This window comes from Epinephelus fuscoguttatus, linkage group LG21 (genome assembly GCF_011397635.1).
Source record: "Epinephelus fuscoguttatus linkage group LG21, E.fuscoguttatus.final_Chr_v1".
In the NCBI taxonomy this organism is placed as follows: Eukaryota; Metazoa; Chordata; class Actinopteri; order Perciformes; family Serranidae; genus Epinephelus; species Epinephelus fuscoguttatus.
The window spans coordinates 25462911-25486045 of record NC_064772.1 but is presented as its reverse complement, the minus strand read 5'-3'; the positions used below and the strand labels follow the sequence as shown (position 1 = coordinate 25486045).

The following is a 23135-nucleotide window of genomic DNA, read 5'->3' as shown; positions in this document are numbered from 1 at the left end:
GCATCAATAACAAAACATTTAGGGTAAGACACAAACATGCTTGCCTAACTGCATGACACTAAGCTATTCCCTATCTGCTGATATCACTAACCAGACCATTTCCCCTCTGATGAAAGGCTGCAAGAGAGCTCACAGACGTAAGCAACAGCTCAGAGTCAGGTCTAATGGTTGATTTTGTTTTGACCGAAACGCCCACGCTGTGAACACGGGGGCCTTAGGTCCAGTGGGTTTGTTTATATTGACCCTGTCACTCCCCCGCTGAGTGGAGTGGACACTTACTGCCACTGCCTGTGTTCACATTATTTACCAACCAATTAGCTATAATGAATGTATACACACTTCAATGAGTCTGAATGGGTGTACTATACTTGTTACCTTGAGACCTTACACTTGCTATAATAGTGCTTTCAACAGGTTTGAATGAATAGAAAAATTGTACAGTTAAGTGCGGTTCAGTGCCATAAAAGCTGATGACCTATGGAGAGTATGAATGAAATGCATATGCATCTGTTTAGGGGGGGTTGGGGGACAAAAGTCATGCTGCATATTCAGGCTGTGACTGCAATGCAACTGCCTTTTTGTAATATTATCTTTGTTTTGATTATATCACTTGTTCAGGTCATGCAGCCACAGGAGTAACAAAACAAATAAAATTAAAAGTCATCTGAGCAAATAGGAAAATTATTTTCTGCACATAAAAAAAAAAATGTCAACTTGAACTTCATTAAAACACACTGGCCAGGAAATATGGGCAGAGGGCAGAGAGGGGGCATTTTCAATGACATGGCAGTAATTAAGATTTGGCAAAGTGGAGGCGACACAGACTAGAGAGCACAGTCTGACCAAGAAAAAAAAATAACAACCAAAAACAAAAAAGAGCAGAATACATGCTCAGTGCAAATAAATGCACATGGGATCACAGTGATATTAAGGGGGCTTGTTTGATCTGTGCTGGTGATGAGAGACGTACCTTTACTCCAGAGGATATGTAGGTAGTCCTTGTCCAGAGGCTGGTTCAGAATGATCAGACAGATCCTCTGCGTGCCTGCACAAGAAGACAAAGGGAGAAGGAAAGGTATGAATCATAAACAATCACACTACAGACTAGTATAATGGCCACATCTCAAAGACTCAACACATCACTATTTGCATGTTTAAAACATACCTTTTAAATACAGATTGGAGGCTGTTGTTGTTCGTGGCACTGAATGAGCTAAATAAAGAACAAAACTAAAACAATGCCGGGATAATGAGGTCTTTATCGTGCTCCATACAGAGACAGGAAAATAAGAGAGAGGATTAAAAACTGAAACCATTCCAAACTAGTTGAGAGGTTTCGTGAAAGTTCATAACGCTTTCTAACTCTATCCAATAAAGGTTTGTTTTTTTGCAACATCAGAATATAACAAAACATAACTTGCATAATTTCCATTAGCCTACCTTTACTCTCATCAACCAGAGTCATAATCAGTAACAAAGTCTTTAGTATAAGTTGTTTCTGTTTTCAATCTAAAGGGAAAGGTGTGCAAAGGTGGGTCGACAGTAATGGTTGCCAGGTTGTCATTGGCAACCATTTTGAGAAACTGGCAACCAATTCTTTGCCGTCGGGTGCTATCAGTGCAACAACTCTTCTAGCATATAAGAAACAGTGACAGCAAACAGCAAAACATGCACCCAAAATAAATACATTTTTAATATTTGTTGCATTAGTGATATTTAAATATTGGCCACGGGAGAAAGCAGAGCTTGCAGCATATGGAGTTCGTGACATTGTCTATGGAATCATTCCAGCCCGTCCTACAGGGACAAAAACCTATAAACAAGGAAATTGTTTTGGCAGTGAATGCAGCTGAAGGTATTTATTGCCAATGCAGGGTGATGTGCTATTTCAAGAGCAGCATGTTATGGAGGCCAACAGAAGGGGTTTGCCCACATTCCGATGCTACAGGATGTGGTGTTGGCGCTACCAGTCTCTTCAGCTGTATATGAGAGGGGATTCAGCTCTATGGTGGGAATCACAAAGGTTCAGAAAACAAAACCTTGAAAGGGAGAGAACGAATGAACAAGAAACCAGTAACTTGCTGATATTTTGTGTTCTAGGAACTGAGAAATTGTATATTATGTTAACCAATAACACTAAAGATTAATTCTGTAAGGTATCACACAAACACAACAAATTTTGTTTGCTTACTGTAATTAATCTTTTAAACATTCCTCTCTGGGTTGGGAGACAGTTACTGCCCCAAGCAAGGGAACTCTTTAGGTCTTGTTCATGAGTGAGGGTAGAATGGAGTGTGAGATTGATCAGCGGTTTGGCGCGGCATCTGCATTGATGCGGGCTCTGCGCCAGACTGTTGTGGTGAAGAGGGAGCTGAGCCGGAAGGCAAAGCTTTCGATTTACTGGTCCAACCCTCAACTACGGTCATGAACTCTGGGTAGTGACCAAAACTTGAGGTCGCGGATACAAGCGAGTGAAATGAGTTTCCTCCGTGGGGTGGCTGGGCTCAGCTTTAGAGATAGGGTAAGTAGCTCAGACATCCGGAGGGAGCTCGGAGTAGAGCTGCTGTTCCTTTGCGTTGAAAGGGGTCAGTTGAGTTGGTTAGGGCATCTGATCAGGATGCCTCCTGGGTGCCTCCCATTAGAGGTGTTAAGGGCATGGCCCACTGGTAGGAAGCTTCAGGGTAGACCCAGAACACGCTGGAGGGATTACATATCTCATTTGGCCTACGAACGCCTTGGGGTCCCCCAGGAGGAGCTGTAAAGAGTTGCTGGGAAGAGGGACCCCTGGAATACTTTGCTCAGCCTGCTGCCCCTGCAACCTGGCTTCGGATTAGTGGTTGAAAATGGATGGATGGATGGATGGATGGAATATTTCTTCATGTCAGATTATTTAATGCCACTTGGAATTAAATCTAAAATCAGTGTGTTTGTGATTCTGCATGTGGGATTCCACTGCCTCCCATCATGCCGAGTTTGAAAAACATTTTGCATAAACACACCAATTCTCATATATATTGTTTTTAAGGGTCTCATCCATGCTGTGAAATCTTGGTTAATTAGCCATTTGTATTGTTGTATCTGCTATCCTGATCTGTGTGACTTTTAATAGAAGAAGCAGTTGGTAAACAATAAAATGAAAAATAGATGTTACGAATTATTTTAAGATTTTTTCGATGCAATGCCTTTTCAGACTTTTCAGGATCTGCAGGAACCCTTGGCATAGTATCTTAGTTACCCAAAATATAAATTGACTAAACGTAACAAGCGTGTTTTCATTTTCAGCAACCAAAAGCAGATGCCTTTTTGCAAACCCGGCAACCACCTCTAAAAGTCAATGCTGAGCCTTGTTAGGGCTCACACACATCCCATCAATGATCATTTGAATACCTTGACCTTAGTGATTCGCCATCTCTATCTGACATGGCAACAAAGGCAAGTCTTTTCAAAACGGCACAGGTGAAGGTAACCTGACATTCTATAGCTTCTCGCTGCTCTCAGTGTACCTCCATGCTTCTTTGTCAAAGTCTCTATCCCAGGGTGCATCATTTCACAAATCTATTTCCTCTCTCAACCCCCCATCCATCTTGCTTTTAGCTTTTCTTCTGCACTGCTTCAAATGCAGCTCCCCTGACTGATACTTTTGATTTGTCATTCTTCTATCTCCAGGAGATGAAACAAAATAATGGGAAACTCTGCATTTATTGACAAAGTAAAAACAGAGCTGCTCAAAAAGCCTTAATGGAACAAAGACTGAGGGACAGCCTCTCTTCCCCACTCGCCCTAACACTTTTGCTCATTTATCTTTCATTCTTATGTCTGCCCTTTTAAATTTATTCTTATCCATTCTTGAAGTTGTTGCCCTGTTGTAAAGCCGAAATGCCATATGCAAACTTAAGCTGTGATTATAATATTTCCTCTTTCCTAAATGCATTCATGTAAATTCTACACAAGTGGATTCCAGTTTGTGAATAACAGAACATGGCATATTTAATACAGCTTGTATCTTTCCCAGTGCACCCTCCCTGATACATCATGAATGCAGTGGGAGGCCAGAGAAAGCACTGGTGAAGAAGGAAGGAGAAGAATATGCTTAAGGTTTCATGAAATTCTCATTGCAAAATGTGCATCACCTTGTGTCCGGAAAAAGACCCTTTTTGGATTTGTACCCTCAAGTGTAAAGAGTGCATTTTGACTTGGCTGAGAAAGTGTGGAGAAAAAAATGTCCTTTGGGTTTTTGACTTTGTTGCGGCAGCGGGCTTGATGTTGTTAAAAAGTTCACATCACTGGAAGGTCATTTCCAATACTAAAGTCAACCCCAGCAGAGTATGGTAAAAAGGAAGAGGAAGGGAAGAGAGGATAAAGAGGAGACACAAAGGAGGAGGAGGAGGAAAAGAAAGGAGGACACAAGAAGGGGTAGGTGAGGAGGAGAAAGAGGAGGAGTAGATTTGTCAGTCTTGTCTCTTAATTGGCTGTAGCTGTACAGAGAACAAAAGACAAACTCAACCAGCCGTGACTTTTCAGATAACCCCGCGTCGCACAAACACTCACCTCCCCGCGCACACACACGCGCGAGGAGGTGCGCGGCCTTTTGTGCACTCCGTTCAAAGAAATGTCACCTTGGGATTCTTTTAAAAGTGCCAGACAGCATAAATACCACAAACACACACATGAACGTACACACACACACACACACACACACACACACACACACACACACACACACACACACACACAATCTAAGCACATAGATATTCCAGGAATAGGCATTTATAATTAAAATGGTGAAATTTAAAAGGCTAACTTTGCACACCAGGGATTTTAAAATGCAGACATCCAGGGGCTGTTTTTATATTCTCCACCGAGAGTCTAGATAAGCATTTCCTGCCAGAGATGAAACTAAAGCAACCATGGAAATATTCTCTAAACTCATCTAATGGGGGGAAAAGTGTTTCCCTACACTGTACAGTTGGTAGACGGATTTTAAAAATGTGTGATACAATCTCAAACACACATTTTACCTTTGGAAAGTAACGGGTTTATCGAGAAAATTATGTCATTAGGAGGATGTGTGTGTGTGTGTGTGTGTGTGTGTGTGTGCTCTGATCTGTTCTGCAACCGTTTGGGGGATTATTTGCACACAGTGTGAAATCTGTAGAATAAATCTTGGATTTGTACAGTAAGCAAACTCAAGAGCGTAGCCTGCGACACTTAGCTGACGTGTTTGAGTAAACATTTGTTAGAATGGATGCTTCAGAACTGCTGATAGCATCCTATCAGAAGCGAGTGTCTCTTGACTGATGTTGGCCTTTGAGTGCTATTGATTTTGGAGCTGTACAAGCATAGAGAATCAACACTACTTCTGTGTTCCACTTCTGTGCAAATCACACATGTGCAAGAATGTCAAGTATATACAAACCTATGTGCACATAGAGGAGCAAAACTACAGTGGCCTTTGTAGTCTAACAGGAGGATTATAACCTTCAAACAGCAATCAATGGAGACAAAGAGGGAGGAAGACACAAGGGAAGCAAGAAAGAAGAGGACCAAACCTATATACTGTGTGTGGTACTTGATACAGTGCTATTACCTAAGGCTTTGGGTGTTTAACAGAAGGTCCGCGGCCCTTGGGGGGTCATCTGAGTTACTGAAGGGGGGCTGCCAAACTATTGTTGGATAAACTAAGTTTTTTTTTTGTAGTTTTTTTAACCCCAAAATTAAAATATATATGAAAATACACATTAACGCCAGTCCAAGGTATCATTAGCAAAGATAAATCAGCCTATTGATAAAAAAAAAAGCAAAACATTTAAGTTACAGTACATAACATTACTGATAGGCTTACTGCTACCCAAACATGTGAGCCAGCTAGCGCTAAATCACTGTGCAGCACTTATCCATAATGTCAAGGTTAACTCGTAAGCTAACATTTACGTACTATTAAACCATATTAATTAAACAATTAACTGTATTATTATTTCAAGTGTATGGACAACCATTTTATAACTTTTTAAGCAAGAGAAATGTCTTTAAACTTAACATATAAAAGCCATAACATTTATTACTATTAAAACATATTAATTGACCAATTAATTGAATTATTATTCCAAGTGTATGGACAATCTTGTGAGCCACAATGGATCAGTTTGGAACTTTTCAAGCAAGAGACTCTGCTGCTGACTTAGCAGCTATAGGCAAACAGAAACGACAGAAGACCAAAAGAAATGTAAAGAATAATCTCAAATGCAATTCAGTTCTTTAAAATGTATGTAGAAGGAGATCCCTGCTCAATCTCTCTTAAAGCTAAAGGTCCTTGGCCTTAAAAACATTGAGGACCCATGCCCTAGGTTCTGTTCCCCCACTGGTGGTCACCATTTGATCACAGCAGGACATATTATGTTCTGGGGCTGGATCTAATGATCTTTTTTAATTACTGATTTATCTATTAATTATTTTTACATTTCACTGATTGATTTGTGGCGGAAAATAGTAAAAAAAATGTCCATCATAACTTCAAAAGGGGGCTTCAAATTGCATATTTTGTCTGACCAACTGTCCAAAACTTTAAGATATTCAGTTATATTATAGTGGAAAAGCTGGAACCAAATAATGTTTGTCCTTGGCACTGCATCTTGCATTCCCTGGCCAATTTTCTTCTTTAGTGGTGATTTTTTGTTTCCCACATTCCACTCTGTCAATTGGCAAACACAGACAACAAGAGGTCAAGACTGGATATTTCTATATTTCAAGTAGAGTACAGCTCGATACAGGATTCTTTAGCTGTCCAAACAGTGGCAGGTTGAAGGAAAGTGGTTCCAGCAAATTACCTTTGTAGAGCAACTCCAGAAATGCAACACCACAGATGACTGAGATACCCGAAATTCACCTCTAAGAGTCATCGGTAAACTGCACAAAGTATGTTTACTGGATCTCTTTGAACCTGTGCCTGTGTGTCGACAAATCCAAGAAGGATGAGAGAGGCAAAAGCTCTGACTCGGCTGAGCTTTCTGGGGACAGAACGTTTGTTTTTCACTCCTAAGCTCTCTATTTATATCTTTCTGTGGGTGGACAATATTTCTAGCCAGTGTCAAAACCCCACACCACAATTTAATTTAGACAGAGTGTATCTGTTGCTGCTCAACCAATGGCAGCCCCCTTTATCATCTTCTAAGCGTGTACAGCAGGAATATTTTTCATGTAAGTCAGAAAATCAGCTCTTTATATAATGGATCTCAACTAGAATTATCGACTCGCGGATGTATGCCTCCACGCACCACTCAAGTTGCACTTTATGCATGTCCCCCCCCCGACTCGCGGATGTATGCCTCCACGCACCACTCAAGTTGCACTTTATGCATGTCCCCCCCCACCCCCCCCACCCCCGGCAGCACCCAAGACTAGTGTCATCAACTCTGTATCTGACCACATGTCTCCCCTTTCCAGAGAAATGACCTTGAGTAATGGCCAGAAAAGTGTTTTTGCAGAACATTATGACGTCACAGTGAAGCTGAACTTTGGCCTTTTGGATATAAAATGTCATCACTTCATGATTATATCCTATAAATGTGAAATTTTGTAATGATTAGCACATGAATTCTTGGCCGTAAACATGTTTTGTGAGGTCACAGTGATCTTCAACGACCAAATTCTATTCGGTTAATTTTGAGTCCAAGGAAAGTTTGTACCAAATTTAAGGAGACTCTCTCAAGGCCTTCTTGAGATATCGTGCTCACGTGAGACAGAAGGGGTAACAAAGTTCAAGAAATTCCCACAAGGTGTTGGTGAGATATTGCTTTCGCAAGAATGAGATGGATGCAAGGTCATGCTGATCTTGACTACCAAAATCTAATCAGTTGTGTCAAATCCGAAAGAAATCCTTCAAGGTGTTCTTGAGATATCGTGTTCACGAGAATGAGACAGACGGGATAACAATGACGATGACCTTAAATCCATGACCACCAAAATCTGATCAGTTCATCGATGAGTCCAGGTAGGCGTTTGTGCCAAACTTGAAGAAATTCCCTCAAGGTGTTGGTGAGATCTCGCTTTCACAAGAATGAGAAAAATGAATGCAAGGTCACACTGACCTTGACCACCAAAATTGAATCAGTTGTGTCAAATTTGAAAAAAATCCTTCAGGTGTTCTGAGATACTACGCTCACGAGAATGAGACAGATGGGGTAACAGTGACAATGACCTCAGATCCATGACCACCAAAATCTAATCAGTTCATCGTTGAGTCCACGTGGACGTTTGTGCCAAATTTAAGAAATTCCCACAAGGTGTTGGTGAGATATGGCTTTCACAAGAGTGAGATGGATGCAAGGTCACGCTGATCTTGACCACCAAAATCGAATCAGTTTTGTCAAATTTGAAAAAAATCCTTCAAGGTGTTCTTAAGATATTGCGTTGACGAGAATGAGACAGGTGGGGTAACAGTGACTATGACCTCAGAGCCATGACCACCAAAATCTAATCAGTTCATCGTTGAGTCCATGTGGATGTTTGTGCCAAATTTAAGAAATTCCCTGAAGGTGTCGCTAAGGTATCGCTTTCTTAAGATGGAGATGGATGCAAGGTCACACTGATCTTGACCACCAAAATCAAATCAGTTTTGTCAAATTTGAAAAAAATCCTTCAAGGTGTTCTTAAGATATTGCGTCGACGAGAATGAGACAGGTGGGGTAACAGTGACTATGACCTCAGAGCCATGACCACCAAAATCTAATCAGTTCATCATTGAGTCCATGTGGATGTTTGTGCCAAATTTAAGAAATTCACTCAAGGTGTTGGTGAGATATGGCTTTCATAAGAATGAGACGGATGCAAGGTCACACTGATCTTGACCACCGAAATCTAAACAGTAATTCTTCAAGGTGTTCTTGAGACATTGCCTTCACGAGGATGGGGCGGACAGACAAACAGACAGACAACTCACAAACATAATGCCTCTAGCCACGGCTATCGCCAGTGCAGAGGTATAAATATTACAGGGCAATAACATGTGTAACAGTAGCTGTAAAGACCAACAAATGAGATGAAGGGAACTAGATGTGCCGACTGTCTCCTTTACAGGCCAAACTGTTGTACGATTCCCTTGACCCTTACAGCTCTGGGTAAAACCTGCCCTTCAGCTCATATAAGCTTCCCTCCCTCCACACTCACATACACCACCAGGGAGATAAACCTTGACCTGAGAGCAGTAGCTAAAGGCAGCTATAACCAGCCTCCTCCTCAGGTCTGTAGGGTAGTCAGCGCTGACCATCTGGAGGGTTATTTTCTTTCAGAACACCGACAAATACAGAATCTTTGGGGGTCTTAATCGTCTTACAAAAATGTGCCTATGTACCAAGAATGAATTCATGTACTATCATGGGATTTTCTTCATTCTAATATCAGATTGCATTTGGTTTACTAATGTTGTGTTCAAACAAAGTGAATTTATATGATGACAGGGATTTTATTCAGGAGCAAGACTATTTATTTTTAGAAATATTTCAATGAGCAAAATGCTTCCTCAAAGTTTGTTTTCCTCAAACAGCCATTGGTACAAGCAAACACATCAGGCCCTCTTTCAATAAAGATTCATTATGTACGCAGCCAAACAAAAAAGACACAAGAAAGTACATCTCATACATATACACATTGTTGTCATGAAAGTGCCAGTGATTTGTTTTTGAGTTTTAATTCCCCCAGAGACCGTCTGTGTGTGTCAGAGTGACTGGGAGAAGCAGAGAGGAGAAGACAAGTGTGACAGTGATGTGAGTAAGTGTGTGTTTTGATCAGACACATACAGATCCGTGTTTGGGTCCCTGTTTGTGGCTTGTGGGTGAATGCGCCATATGTGCATGGACCTGCGTATTTGAGTGATTACGCACGTGTGCTTGCGCCATGGGAATGTGTGTTTGAAAGGCAGTACCTGAGGGCAGCAGGCAGTCCAAAGGCGTCAACTCTTCATCCATGGCCAGGATCCACAGGAGCCCGTCTTCAATCAGCCGACTCACCTGGAACCGAGGAGGGGAGGACAGACACTGTTGGTACTCCTCTCGCTTTTTTTCCCCCTAGTTTCCTCCTTTTGTTCTTTTCTTTTAAAATCGATGAAAGGAAGTCATTTCATTTTCCAACTTGTCTCTAATCCCAGTTTATCACCAGCCCTCCTCTGGGCTAATTATTCTGCCTGAAACAAGCGGACTGAATACAAACACTAACATGCACAAGAGAGCACAGTGACACTGAGGTTGGATCACTGCATTACTCAAGACACAAATAATGTGCAGATTATTTTCCTTAATTAATTCCCTGGTTTTTAAAATGTAAATGTTACTGAAAAGTGAAACATACACATCACAACCTTGACGACAACCCAAAGATATTCAGTTTACAGTGATGTAAAACAGCAGGAAGCAGCAAATGCTCAAATGTAAAGAAGCCACAAACACAAAATTTTGGAGTTTGTGCTCAAAAAATGACTGAAATTATCAATTACCACAAAAATGTAAGACTGATTTTCTTTTAATTGTCCACTTGTCTCTGGTACAATACACTGCCTCTGATAATGATAATATCATCATCACATCAGACAGATGTCACATTGTCTGCTGAAGAGGAAATAAAACCCCTATTAGCAGCAAAAATGTTAAGAAAATAAAAAACAGCTGACGCATTTGATCAATTAGATTAACCATTTGACAAATAACAAACTGTCTGTTATCTTAAAAAGTGATTCATAGTTTCATTCATCGATTACTAATGTTTCCTTAGTCATTTCTCAGGTAAAAATATAAACCATTTTCCGGTTCCAGCTTCTCATATGTGTGGATTTTCCACTTTTCTTTGTCACATATAATAAATTAAATATTTTGGGGATCTGGACTGTTGTTTGGACACACATGCAACTTGACGTAACACTTTGGCCTCTGAGAAAATGTAATGGGCATGATTCCAAAACAGCATTTAATCAAGAAAATGACTGATAGATTATTCAATAGTGTAGTAAATTATCATCAGCTGCAGAGCTAAAAAATAATTTTCATAAGCAGGAATCAATCAAATAATTATTCTCTACATAATGAAGAGCTTTTAATTTGCTAAAAGGCTAAATGCCAGAATTTTCCGTTTCACAATCAAAATAAAGAATCAATCATTCTCCGTAGACTAACAGTAAACTTGAAATTCCACATTGCTACATGGAATAATATCTGAAATAATCTATAAACAACCTTTTTACATTGAAGAATAAACCTTTTTTATTTAAGTAATTTAATCAGTGGTATTGTGGAGGGTATACACAGGTACACATGGTATACCCACCTCTTTTTCTGGACATTTACAGTATACCCTCCTATCAGGCAAAAGAAACCCACTAGAATAAGAGGACTCACCTACCTAGTAGTACACCCACCTCATCAGCTACCATTACACCATTGCATTTAACTCAACCAAAACTTCTGAAACGTGTCTTCACCAGCCATCCTTTTGCATTAAATCCTTCTGCCACTTTAAAACACACATGAACAAACAAAAAAGAAGCTGATGCAGAAATAGTAAAATTTGCCAGTGCTCCCCTTGCTCACCTCTCAGCTTTACAATCCAGTCAGCAGAACAGAGCAGACCATGCTTAAGAAAGCAAAAGTCTGAATACTGTCTGGTCACAACAATAACTCAACCTCGGCTGAACTATTAACAACTACCTTCTTTGGCCCTGGCAAAAACAACTAGACAATGTTAAGTATTAACTTAAGTATGTGCGCTACCCCACTGGACTTTACTCATGTGGCAAATGACTTGACCTGAAGCTGCCACAAAGTGGAATTATGCAATCATTATCTGGCCCTCAACTAGGGTTGCAATGGTATGAGATTTTCCCGATACAATAACCGTCTGGGAAAATATCACAGTTACACGGTATCACGGTATTACAGAATTTATATTACTATCAGTCAGAGTGACCCTGGTTTGGTTGAACAAACATTTTTATTAGTATAACTCAAACTTGGAACCATTTTGTTAATGGAGGCATGTGTGAAAAGTCTTTCCTTTAGGCAGACTTGCAAGGCACCGAACCCCCCCACCCGCTCAGGGCGCCTGTCCAGGGCAGCCCCATCACTCTGACATCTCTCCACTTTGTGCATGTATAGGTCCAGTTTGTGCGTGTGTGTGTGTGTATGTCGGACCTGTGTGTTAATGACAACGAAGTGAAAAAACTGAATTTCCCCTCTGGGGATTAATAAAGTATATAAAAATAAAAAACTAAAATTCTCCGTCCAGTTGCTTTTTTAAAAAAATTCTGCAGATAAGCAAATGTACACAATATAATAACCATCATACGGTAACCTCACAGTATGCCTTGACACTGGTATATCGTTGCAGCTATACCCACAACCCTGTTTGAACCAGAGGCACTTTTCCACAACCCCAATTAAAGTCAAAGTAAAGCCTTGAAAGCTGTTTCTTTTTATAGAAGTTATTCTAAGTAATTCCCCCACATTCACACACCATACATCCAGTCCCATAACTCAAATGAATGGAAATATTATTTATCATTAGCCCTATATTTAAAGATTTATCCCCAGTGTATTATTAAAGGGGTCAATCCCTAGCATCTGCTTTTTTTTTTTTTTTTTTTTTTTTTTACAGATGTCAAAATATACATGGTCCATAACTTACTTGCTTATTTTTTAATTAACAGCCTGTGCAAGGTATTTGAAAGTCTTCAAAGTAAAATCTCCACACCATAAATCTGGTTAATTATGCACGCATTTATGTTTTACTGTAACAACAACAACACGCAACATGTTTCAGTAACATAACCACAGGCGTTTTGCCTGCAGGGCTTCTCCAGCTGCTGAAATAATCCACCACACTTTGTGCTGTGTTGATGCATAAATGGGCTCCACTGGGCTAAATCGATGCTAAACCACTGAACCATGAGCTCCTTTACAAGTAACCAAGCCTGCTGAACTTTCCGTGACACACATTAGGCTACACTTCCTTGGGAAAGTGGACTTTGACATCCTTACCGGCGACTGTTCACTCACAACACGTTAACTGCTTAAACGCTGCTGTGTGAGGATGTATGGAGACACTGTGGAGGAGTGAGCCACGCTGCCTACTTCCGCTTTTTCACCAGTAAAACCGCACTATTGTGACATAAACAACACACACACCGACTCTTTGTTTCATTGCTAATCACCCGACTTCAAATTTTACACCTGTCACTGCTTTCCTTTGTAAATATTCAATAAAAACTCACTGAATGAGGAGACTTCCGCCATTGATGTTGTAAACAGCCAAAGAGAGCGCAGAGAGCTGACAGCAGCAGGGCTGAGGAGTGTAGGGGATTTGTTATGGCGACACCTAGAGGCCAACAGTGGTGTTCTTTGTACACGGCTATAAAACAATGCTTCTCAGCCTGTTTTGGTCAGTGCACCACATCCACTACCCAAACCCTTACCACCCCATCACTTAAAATGTAGGCAGCTTGTCTCCCTTGAGGAATGTGTTGTGTGTCATATCATTAAAAAAGCATATCACTGAAATAAACAGATTTGATTAAATTAGACATTTGTGATATCATTATCAGAGAGTGAATAAGCCATGTGAATAGAGCTGATATTTGAGTGTTAGTAAACAAATATGAATATTATTGTCACATACATATACTAACATATATCAAGATATACTTACAACATATGCTACCGCTGCAAATGTATTATGTTGATCTGTTCTGTACGACATCTGTTGCACTTCTGTCCGTCCTGGAAGAGGGATCCTTCCTCAGTTGCTCCTCCTGAGGTTTCCACCATTTTCTTCTTCACCGTTAAAGGGTTTTTTTGGGGGGGAGTTTTTCCTTATCTGCAGTGAGGGTCAAAATGCTGTAAAGCCCTCAAGATGATACAATAGTAAACCACAGTAAACTGGATTTACCAGATTGTATGCCTCCACCAATTCAGTATCTCTCCACATGTCTCCCCTTCTGCTTCTGAGATATGATGTGAAATAATGGCCAGAAAAGTGTTTTTGCAGAACATTATGATGTCACAGTGACGTTGACCTTTTGGGTATAAAATGTCATCCTATATCCTATCAGATATTTGTTATTAATTTTGTCATAACTAGCCTTAAAATTCCAGAATTATGGCCAAAAATATGTTTTGCGAGGTCACAGTAACCTTGACCTTTGACCATCAACCACCAAATTCGAATCCATTCTTTCTTGAGTCCAAGTGGATGTTTGTGTCAAGTTTGAGGAAGTTCCCTCAAGGACCTCTTGAGATATCACATATAAGAAATGAGATGGAAAAAGGTCACAGTAACCTTGACCTTTGACTTATGACCACCAAAATCTAATTACTCCACCTTTAAGTCCAAGTGGACACTTCTGCCAAAGTTGAAGAAACTCCCTCAAGGCATTCTTGAGATATATAACACTTAAAAGAATGTAGTCTCGCCACCAGACAATCAGAGATCTCCGCCTTCTGATAGTCTGGGGGCACTCCTTTCTAAAGTGTGTTTAACATACCGGCGAAAACGGCCGGCAACAAAACAACGCCTCTTGCATTTTTGAAAAGGACACGCCCTCCCGGAAATGTGCACTCCCCCTTTTCTCATCTGCAAGGACATAAACACACAGAGAGCTTGAAAATGGATGCCGAGAGATTTAACTCTGTTTTATCAAACGTGTGCTCAGTCCACAAGATTGTGGAAATGAAGGACTTACAGCGACTTGAGCCATTTTGTACCACTACATGTGTTTCTAGTTGGACTATGTTTACAAGCACAAGAGTTCAGCGAGCCACCGAAGGGCCGCCCTGTGGATTTACTATTGGTTCTGCAATGTAGGGAGTTTTTTTAAACTCTGAAATTGTATCCGCCCATCTAAACACAAAATCAGGGAGAAAGTCATCAGTCTTTAGTTAAGCAAAGGTCTAAAGACTTGTGAGTCTAACAAGAATGGGATGGACACACAGACGAACGGAGGACATAATGCCTCTAGCCACAGCTATCGCTGGTGTAGTCTCGCTCTGGGCCGACTCTCACTTTAAGATTGGAGAAAAAAACACCCCGGCTGCTTGTACTTCTTTCAACCAATCACAATCGTTCTAGGTGGTGCCACAGCAACAGTGCGCTTGCAAAAATATTGCTGGGGGAAACAGGTTTTGGTGTAACACGGCCACAAAAATATCGCCTACAGGACGCAAACCATGGCAGAAAAATGGTTACATCCCCGCAAGATCAAACACCACAAAAGTTAGTAAAGGACGTGATGAAAACTGCAACCGGAGGTGGTAGGGCGGGACTTCAGCTGGCTTGTTCTGCCCAATGAGAGGCTGATCTATGCAGCGAACTTCCGCCCACTCAGACTATCGCTGGTGTAGAGACACAACAATGAAAAGCTGAGCACAAGCCTCGTCTTCAGCAGGGGAAGCTTCTTTGAAAAAAGTTTCAGACGATGGCGGAACAGAGAGTCATAGATTTGTGAAGATGTGACTGTAGGAATAAAGTAAGCTATTAGAAAGCAGACACACAGAAACAATCCAATGCCCCCTTTTCAAAAATGTTTCCTCCAGTGCCCCCCGCCATTCTCTAAACGCCCCCTGGGGGTCAATACCATCCCCGTTGAGAAACACAACTCTAAAAGCAGGGATCTTTAAAAGCAGTCCCAGAGGTCTTTAAAGGAAACTCTTGGGTTCTTTGGTGAATTGAGAAACAGTCTAATTTCACTCTAAGGTTTTCCTCAGTTGATATTCCAATAAGAGACTGACTCTTCCAATCACTGCTTTCACTGTTCACTGTAACCGTCATTATGTGCCCCATTACAACATGGGCTCTGAGCAGATGTCCAATTTAATATCAAATCAACACAACAGCAACTAAATTTTTCCATTATAGGGAGTAAAACACCTCGTATAAAACAGGGTCTTCTGGCCAAGTATGGTTATATTTGGGGGTGTGAGTGTGAACATTAAAATCTTTAAAATGTCAAGAACCCCTAAAACAGTGCTGCATTAACACCACTGACCCATACATGATGATACTTTCACTGAAGGAGACTATTTTAATGTTTAATTCTAATTTAGTTTAATGGAGCATTAACAGTCAGACAATTAGATGCTTCATTGATCCCCCTCCACAGGGAGAGCTACTGGGTCTATAGTCTTTAGCTTAAAAAACGTACAGCAAGGTGGATGAACCAGAATCTTCCCAACTATCTCTCCCTAAGTGGGATGATAAAAACAGGGGAGAGACTGAAAGCTGGCACCAAAACTGTCATGCATTGTTTCAATATGATTTGACTGGAACAACACTGAAATTGAATTGTCTCATTTGGCTGGGGAGTCCCTGCAAACCACCACGGCTGCAAAGTCCTCTGAGGACACTGATGCCTCCTTTCCATGCAGCTTGTTTTTTTGTATAATGTACAGAGTATGTCCCTAGTGTTCAACGCAAAGCACGTCTCTATGGATGGGTAGAAACGCCACCGCAGAAATGCCATCAAAGTTCGTTTTAAGTGTTTTTCGCCACCTAGTTTTGTGGAACATGCCCATAAAGCAGAACAGAGACAAAAACAGGGCTAATAATACCTGGCGATAAATACGTGAGGAGGTTGGACTGTTAGATGTGTAGCCAGTTTTGTGAAATAATTTGGTAAAATATGAATGGACCACTATGTATGCACTCTATATGTGACACTGGTAGCATGCTACGAGTGTTACGTAGCTAAACATGCCATCGGATGTTTCCATAGAAAAAAAATAAATTAATTAGAAGCTGCATTACATTCATCAATCTGTTAGCTAATTCATTCTAACTCTAACTACCACAAAAGTTCGATGTTTGATGCTGTTTGTTGCCTGTGCCTGCTACATTGGTCAAGTAACATTATTTTGACAAACAAATCATGATAAACAACATAGATCCAGCCCATTGCTGGATTATGGACCCCAATGCACCACCTCCACTCACATACCAGGACATTGTAAACCATCTCATTTCTGAACTGTGTGCATATGCTTTGTGTGAGTTTAAAAGTTACAAATCCTTAGAAGTTCATGCACAGTTTTAAAGTGTCTGGGTGCACACACTGCTAATTCACAAGCAAGGGAGCACAGTGGTACTCGTAAAGGTGAGCTTGCACCCCTTATTTGGCCCAATTAGCCCATAAACCAAACAAAATGACAGACAATACAGCTAACAGCAAGTAGGTTGTTATGAGCAGTGGCCATTAGCAGAGACTTTCAGCCCTGGTTTCAGGTCACTGCTTAACACATATGTTTGTGGGTCAAGCAGGGCGGGTTGGCTCTCATAACGGGCCAGATTTGTGCAAGTTTTAAAAAAACGTTGACCCAGGAAACGAGCATGGACAGGTAACAGAGTGCTTACCTCACAAGATGGTCACCCCATCCCACTTTCACATTCTCTAAAGACTAATATATTCAAATTTGACTACTTTTAGTGACATTTGCATATTTATATGTTTTAATTATTGAGTTTTGGCAAAATTTGTGTCCTTAACCTTTCTAAAATATCAAACATTAACCAAAAATGAAATTATCATTTAACTGAAGGGATTCTTTTTAATTAGTTTCTCTATGTTTAATGAATATGGATAAAGACCATGACTGCTGCTAATCATTCACACACTGGAGCAGTAAGTTAATATAACAAAAAAGCAGCATGCAAGATTTTGGGGGATTTAGTGGCATCTAGTGGTGAAACGTCCGCCGATTAGAATTCCTTCAGTGTTCATCGTTGAGGAGGTTTTTTTTTTTTTTTTTTTTTTTTAACCAGGGGCCACATTATCTGCAGAGGACACTTCCTTCCATAATAGAGTAGAAATCTTGTTTCTTCAAAAGTGTTTGGCTCGTCGCAGATGGGCTGCTAGCCCCGCACTTGCTAATGTGTGCTCACCTTTTTTCTTCTCCCCACAAAACAAACAGACCCCGTGATTTAAACTGATGAAAACACAGAATAAAGCAGTTTCATGTTTAAAAAAATCAATGTTTTTCTGACAGTGCTTGTCATGGGGGGCTGCGTGCTACGATGGCCAATACGAAAACACGAATGGCCCTATCTAGAGCCAGCGTTTGGTTTGTCATACCAGGCTACAGCAGAAAAATGGCAGAGGAAGACCCGCTCCCTATGTAGATATAAATATCTCTTATATTATACTCCATTTCTGCTAATACATCCCCCTAACTACGACACACTGGACCTTTAACTAATGAATTAATCCATTCCTAGATGAATTCATATATTTGTATTTGGGACACGAGTGACAGAAATGCCAATGGCAAAGACACGAAAAAAGACAAAAACCTAAAATGGTCCACAATCAATAATTTATAGCACACACATAAACACACCCTCTCACTCACTCAACTTGTAAACAACACACAGCCAGACTTACACACTAACACATGCAGGCGCAGCAAAAATGCAGGCACATCAGAAAACTCACACATACCACACAAATATACACGAGCAAAACGCACACAGGTAAACAAACACCTTGAGCACACACACACACACACACACACACACACACACACTCACAAGCAGTAGACTGATGGTGTGTGCTTCAGATATCTTCAGACAGCAGTAGAAGCAGTGTAAAGTGAGAAACCAAATCTCTCTCAAGGTGAATCCACTCCGGAGGCTCGTTAAAACAAACGTTCTCTCATCAATCAGCGCTTGCCCTGTCTCCCAGACACACTGCACATGGGGATCATGCACACACTCACCACAGTTTTGCGCAGACAGGCATGTATAGGCTGCACACACACATACACACACATACTATGCTCAGATGCATGGGAAGTCATTCATTCTGTGGGCATGCATTATAAATACATCTATGAATAAATTCCAGGCTGAGTGCATTCTTCATTGGCAGGGATTTTTTTTTACAAGACTACACCACCTGAATGTTTGATCAGATCTCTCCCTTCTCTCCACATCTACCTAACTAGCTGGCCTTTCCTTGTCCATCAGTCTTTCTAATACTCATCCTTCACAACTTTCTTTCTCACATTTTCTCTCACTCTCTCGTCATGTCCGGATCCAGACGACCCCTCCCACACACACACACACACACACATTTCTTGTGTTTGGAATTCCCAAATCTGATTTTTTTTTTTTTTTGCCATTCAGGGGAAGGACATGAGCGAGCAAGAGAAAGTGGGTCACTGGTGGTAGTAAGGAAAGAGTGTGGTAGAAAAAAATATTAAATATGAAGAATTGTATGATTTGTGCATTGTCATGGTTTGGTATTTTGAAAGCCCTCAGTCCTTCACACCTGGCAGGCATACTTTATGTGAGGAGGCTCCAGCGGTCAGGATAACGTGAGGACCAACTCCCATAGTAATGAGTGTGGACCATAAGTTACATTGTCTTGTCTCCTCCATGGTAGCATGATTATACATGGTTCTCTATGATATGAGATACACTGGAGTGAATGTAATGTTACTTTAAGTTTTAGGTATGTGTCCGTTAACCAAGAGCTTCTCTGACCAGATTTATGTTGTAATAAACTTATATATTCAAGTAAGGACAACTGCGAGTTATTCTTTTATTTATCTGAGGTGAAGTGATTGACCTAAAGTACAAGTTATCCACATGGCTAAATAAAGATTATCATGCAGCCGCATACTTCTGACAGTGAGGAGGTTTATTATGACTTATTATGGGTGAGTCATAGCAAACTCTGTTTGCGCAGACCGCTGTACAGCCTAACACTGCTCAAACCCAGAAATATTCTAAACTTGAAAATTAATTAGGCCTACATCAAAGACAACAGGGGTGAATTTTGAAGAAATATGTATAAAATGATGCATGCAACATTTAGAATATTTCTATTTGATGGAATGATACAGCCAGTCAGAGTGGAATAATATATTTTTTCCATATATTAGGCTATATTATATTTTTTTGTGCACCTCCTCCTGTACTGCCTTAATATGCACATTCAGCACATCCAATGCATCAAAACATTGTTTTCTAGTTGGAGCCGTGCCTCGTTTTCAAACTGTATGGTTTGACTAAAATGAACAATGACAGCAATATAGTCCATGATGAGCAGCGCTAAAATCAACCTGCGTAGTTGTCCCTCCATTGTGACATTAGAAAGTGTCACATTTATCTTGCAAGTGTACTCTTCTTCAATGTTTTGTTTACTTCCTGGATTTTTCCCACATGGAAATTCTGACCAATCAAGAGCAGCTTTCATGCACAGGCATCTTGTGTGCTTGTTAATGCTGCTGTGAGAACACGAACCAACTCTAGGCAATTATGGAACAAAATCAGTCCATGATTCGGACCAAAGCCAGACAACTCTAGCTATGTGCTGGAAATTCACTATGCTTAAAAATAATAGCACGTGCATAATGATACGTTACTTGTGGTCCATACCAGATGGACACGTGACCAGCTTTTGGACCATGACACACCAGTTAGGAACCACTGTGTTAGGGCACAAGTATACTGGCTGCGTGGCCAAACGTACACATACACAGTGTGCTGCGCCTGTGTGGCAGATGCAGTAAGCTATACACAAACATGCATGGGTGAGGAGGTGTCATACAGATGCCTGTAATTGCGGACAAGGTCCGACAGCCTTTCTTCAAAACTATTGTCCACCATTGTGATGACCTCCATCCTCACGTTCACGGTCTCTAGAGGTCTATTTCGCACGAGCGCCTCTAGTGTTCATGTCAATATTGCATCTCGCACACGCGTCACGTTACCTCGCGTCAAAGTGAGCATCCTATGCGCCAACGACTGCAAAATACGCATGGCAGCCATGATGCGTACGCGCACATGTTGTCAGCAGCAAGTACACTTCTCCTCTTAGGCTACATATGAAGCTACAGCTAGTTAGCTTCGGTTAGCATTAAGACTGGAACCAGGGGATATGATTCATAGCCTTAGCTTTCAAAATGTAACAAACTCTGCATACCAGCATTGTTTGGTTGTTAACCTTTCAAGAAAGTCAGGCTAGTTGTTTCCCCCTGTTTCCAGTCTTTATGCTAAGCTAACTGTCTCCTGGCTATCGCTTCATATTTAACACAGAGATATGATAGTGGTATCCATCTTCTCATCTGTTAAAACCACTCCTCTTAGATGTAAACAAGACAAAACTTTGCTTTAAAAGGTATAAATATTATTTTGCTAAAATAATATCATAGCTGTAGTCAGGGGAAATAAGGAGACCATAGCTGATAGAGGCTATAACACGACTGGCTTCTGTCACAAAGTCCTTCATCAACATAAAGAGACGCCTGAGTCACATTTAATGCACAGCATGAAAATTCTCACAGCTGGCAGATAGTTGAACCATAGAAAAACACCATTCCCAAGAAATGAACCTCTGCCAGGCGTTCATTGCTGTCTTTCTCTCTACTGTGCAAGGTAATAATAGAAGTGTGTCAAAATCTCTTGCCAATTGCTTTTTAATTATCTCCTTGCAGAACATTGCGGCTGGTCTCGAGGTTTTGGCTATCTATCTTATGCAGCTAATTACCTTCATTATTTGGCACATCAGAACCGGGAGGGCTGCTGCCAGTTTCTCACCTGCGAAAAACAGCGAGGTAACGTTACAGGTCGCAAACACCAGCGTTAGTTGTTAAAGCTGCGACAGCCACTCTCGGGCATTTCTTCTTCAATTACCACCTGCTTACAGAGGAGCGTCTAGTGAGAACTATTGCTGTGGACGTTTTTATTTCATTTTCTCCTCAAGGTCATATCACAGAGAAGTGAGTGTGTTTGTCTGGAGTTCAATTTAATATCTCCTATCAGCGAATACACGGGCCACATTATTACCCCGCTTACCCCTGGCAGAATACACCTGTTATTGTGACAGATAATAAAACAAAAAGAGGGAGACACTAACTGACATGCAAATTCAGACTCCCTCTCTCCCTTTTATGTACTCTTTCTCCCTTTAATACTCCCTATCATTACCTTAACTCCTTTCTGTCATTTCTCTTTCACCCGTTCTTTTTTCCCACACTAATGTGTTTTTGACTTTGTGTCGCCTTTATTCCTTTTTATCTCCTTTGCCTTTCTCCTCTCTCAGCTCCCTTTTGTCTCTTCCTTTGCTTTCAGCCTTACTTCACCGAATTGTGCCTGTCTGCTCTTTTCCATCGTGCTCTTGGGTTTTGCATTCGTGCCGCATTTTATTTCACTTAATAGTGATTTTTGATAACGGCGGGTAGCAGCTAAAACAAACCAGTTCAAGTTACTCGGGGGATCTCACAGCTCTGCTGAGTCTGGCTTCTGTTCAGGTGTTGACTGGCCATTCAGAAGTTCTGGAATTTTCCCGGCGGGCTGATCTTGTGAGGGCTGGTCTTTCTATTTCTTTTAATGGTATTATATAGCCTAGATACAGGTATTCAATACGTCATCTTAGCTGCGGCAACACGGCTGGCTCCATAATAGCAGGTAGCAGTTGCCATCACAACTGAAACTGAAAGTAGGCAGTTAGTATTTAGCACTAGCACTGAAACTGGGTGCAAAGAAGGTGCAGCAAACAAAAAAAACCCCTGATGTCACAAAGAGTGCAAACGTAACAGGTTTATTTAAGCAGTCTGCAGGTGAATCGAGTGTGCTCATGTGAATAGTCTCCGAGTTCTAATTTGGTTCTGTGTTTAAACACTGTTGACTGTTTTGCAGTATTTTAAATAAATGCGAAAAGGTGGTTGTTTAGTTGAATTAGGTGTCTGGGATTCATTTAATTAATTCAACTTTGATTTTTTTGCTTTTTGTACACACAAAATTGCAGAACAGATTGTTTCCGGCTAAATTAATGATTGTTCGATTAAGAAAGAATGATGTGTCAGTTCAGATTTGCTGTATCAAATCGGGGCCTCTTGACAGCAAAGTCCCGGGTTGCTTTTTGTTCCCAGTCCGCCCCTGCTACTGTTCAGGAAGTAGTTGCAGGGGTATGTGCAGCTGGATTAGGGCTAAGTAGGCCATTTTTCCGTTTTATCTGCCAATGATGATGACCTATTTTAACTAGGAATGAACGACACACGAGCAATGGAGGACAGGCTCTTTTTTGGTTGTTTTTGAGGTAGAATCTCCTGCCATGGTCAACTAGGGTAAACACAACATAGTGCAATCTGCTGCTTGGAGGGGGA

The 23135-nt window shown here is 40.9% G+C and overlaps 1 protein-coding gene across 4 annotated transcripts in view; it reads right to left on the bottom strand.

The window, feature by feature from the left end:
* Positions 1–13310, bottom strand: part of tpk1 (thiamin pyrophosphokinase 1) — a 102460-nt gene extending 89150 nt beyond the window's left edge. Inside the window, exons 1-3 of one of the 4 annotated variants that reach the window (XM_049564989.1) lie at positions 13250–13310; positions 9917–10001; positions 971–1045 (exon numbers count right to left, since the gene is read on the bottom strand). In XM_049564989.1, the coding sequence (XP_049420946.1) occupies positions 971–1045; positions 9917–9959 (118 nt within the window). In that variant the 5' untranslated portion in view covers positions 9960–10001; positions 13250–13310. Of the gene's footprint in view, positions 1–970; positions 1046–9916; positions 10002–11398; positions 11548–11570; positions 11695–13249 lie in introns of those variants that run through there. The other 3 variants (XM_049564988.1, XM_049564990.1, XM_049564987.1) reach the window with 3 other exon arrangements.
* Between the last annotated feature and the right edge of the window lie 9825 nt (positions 13311–23135).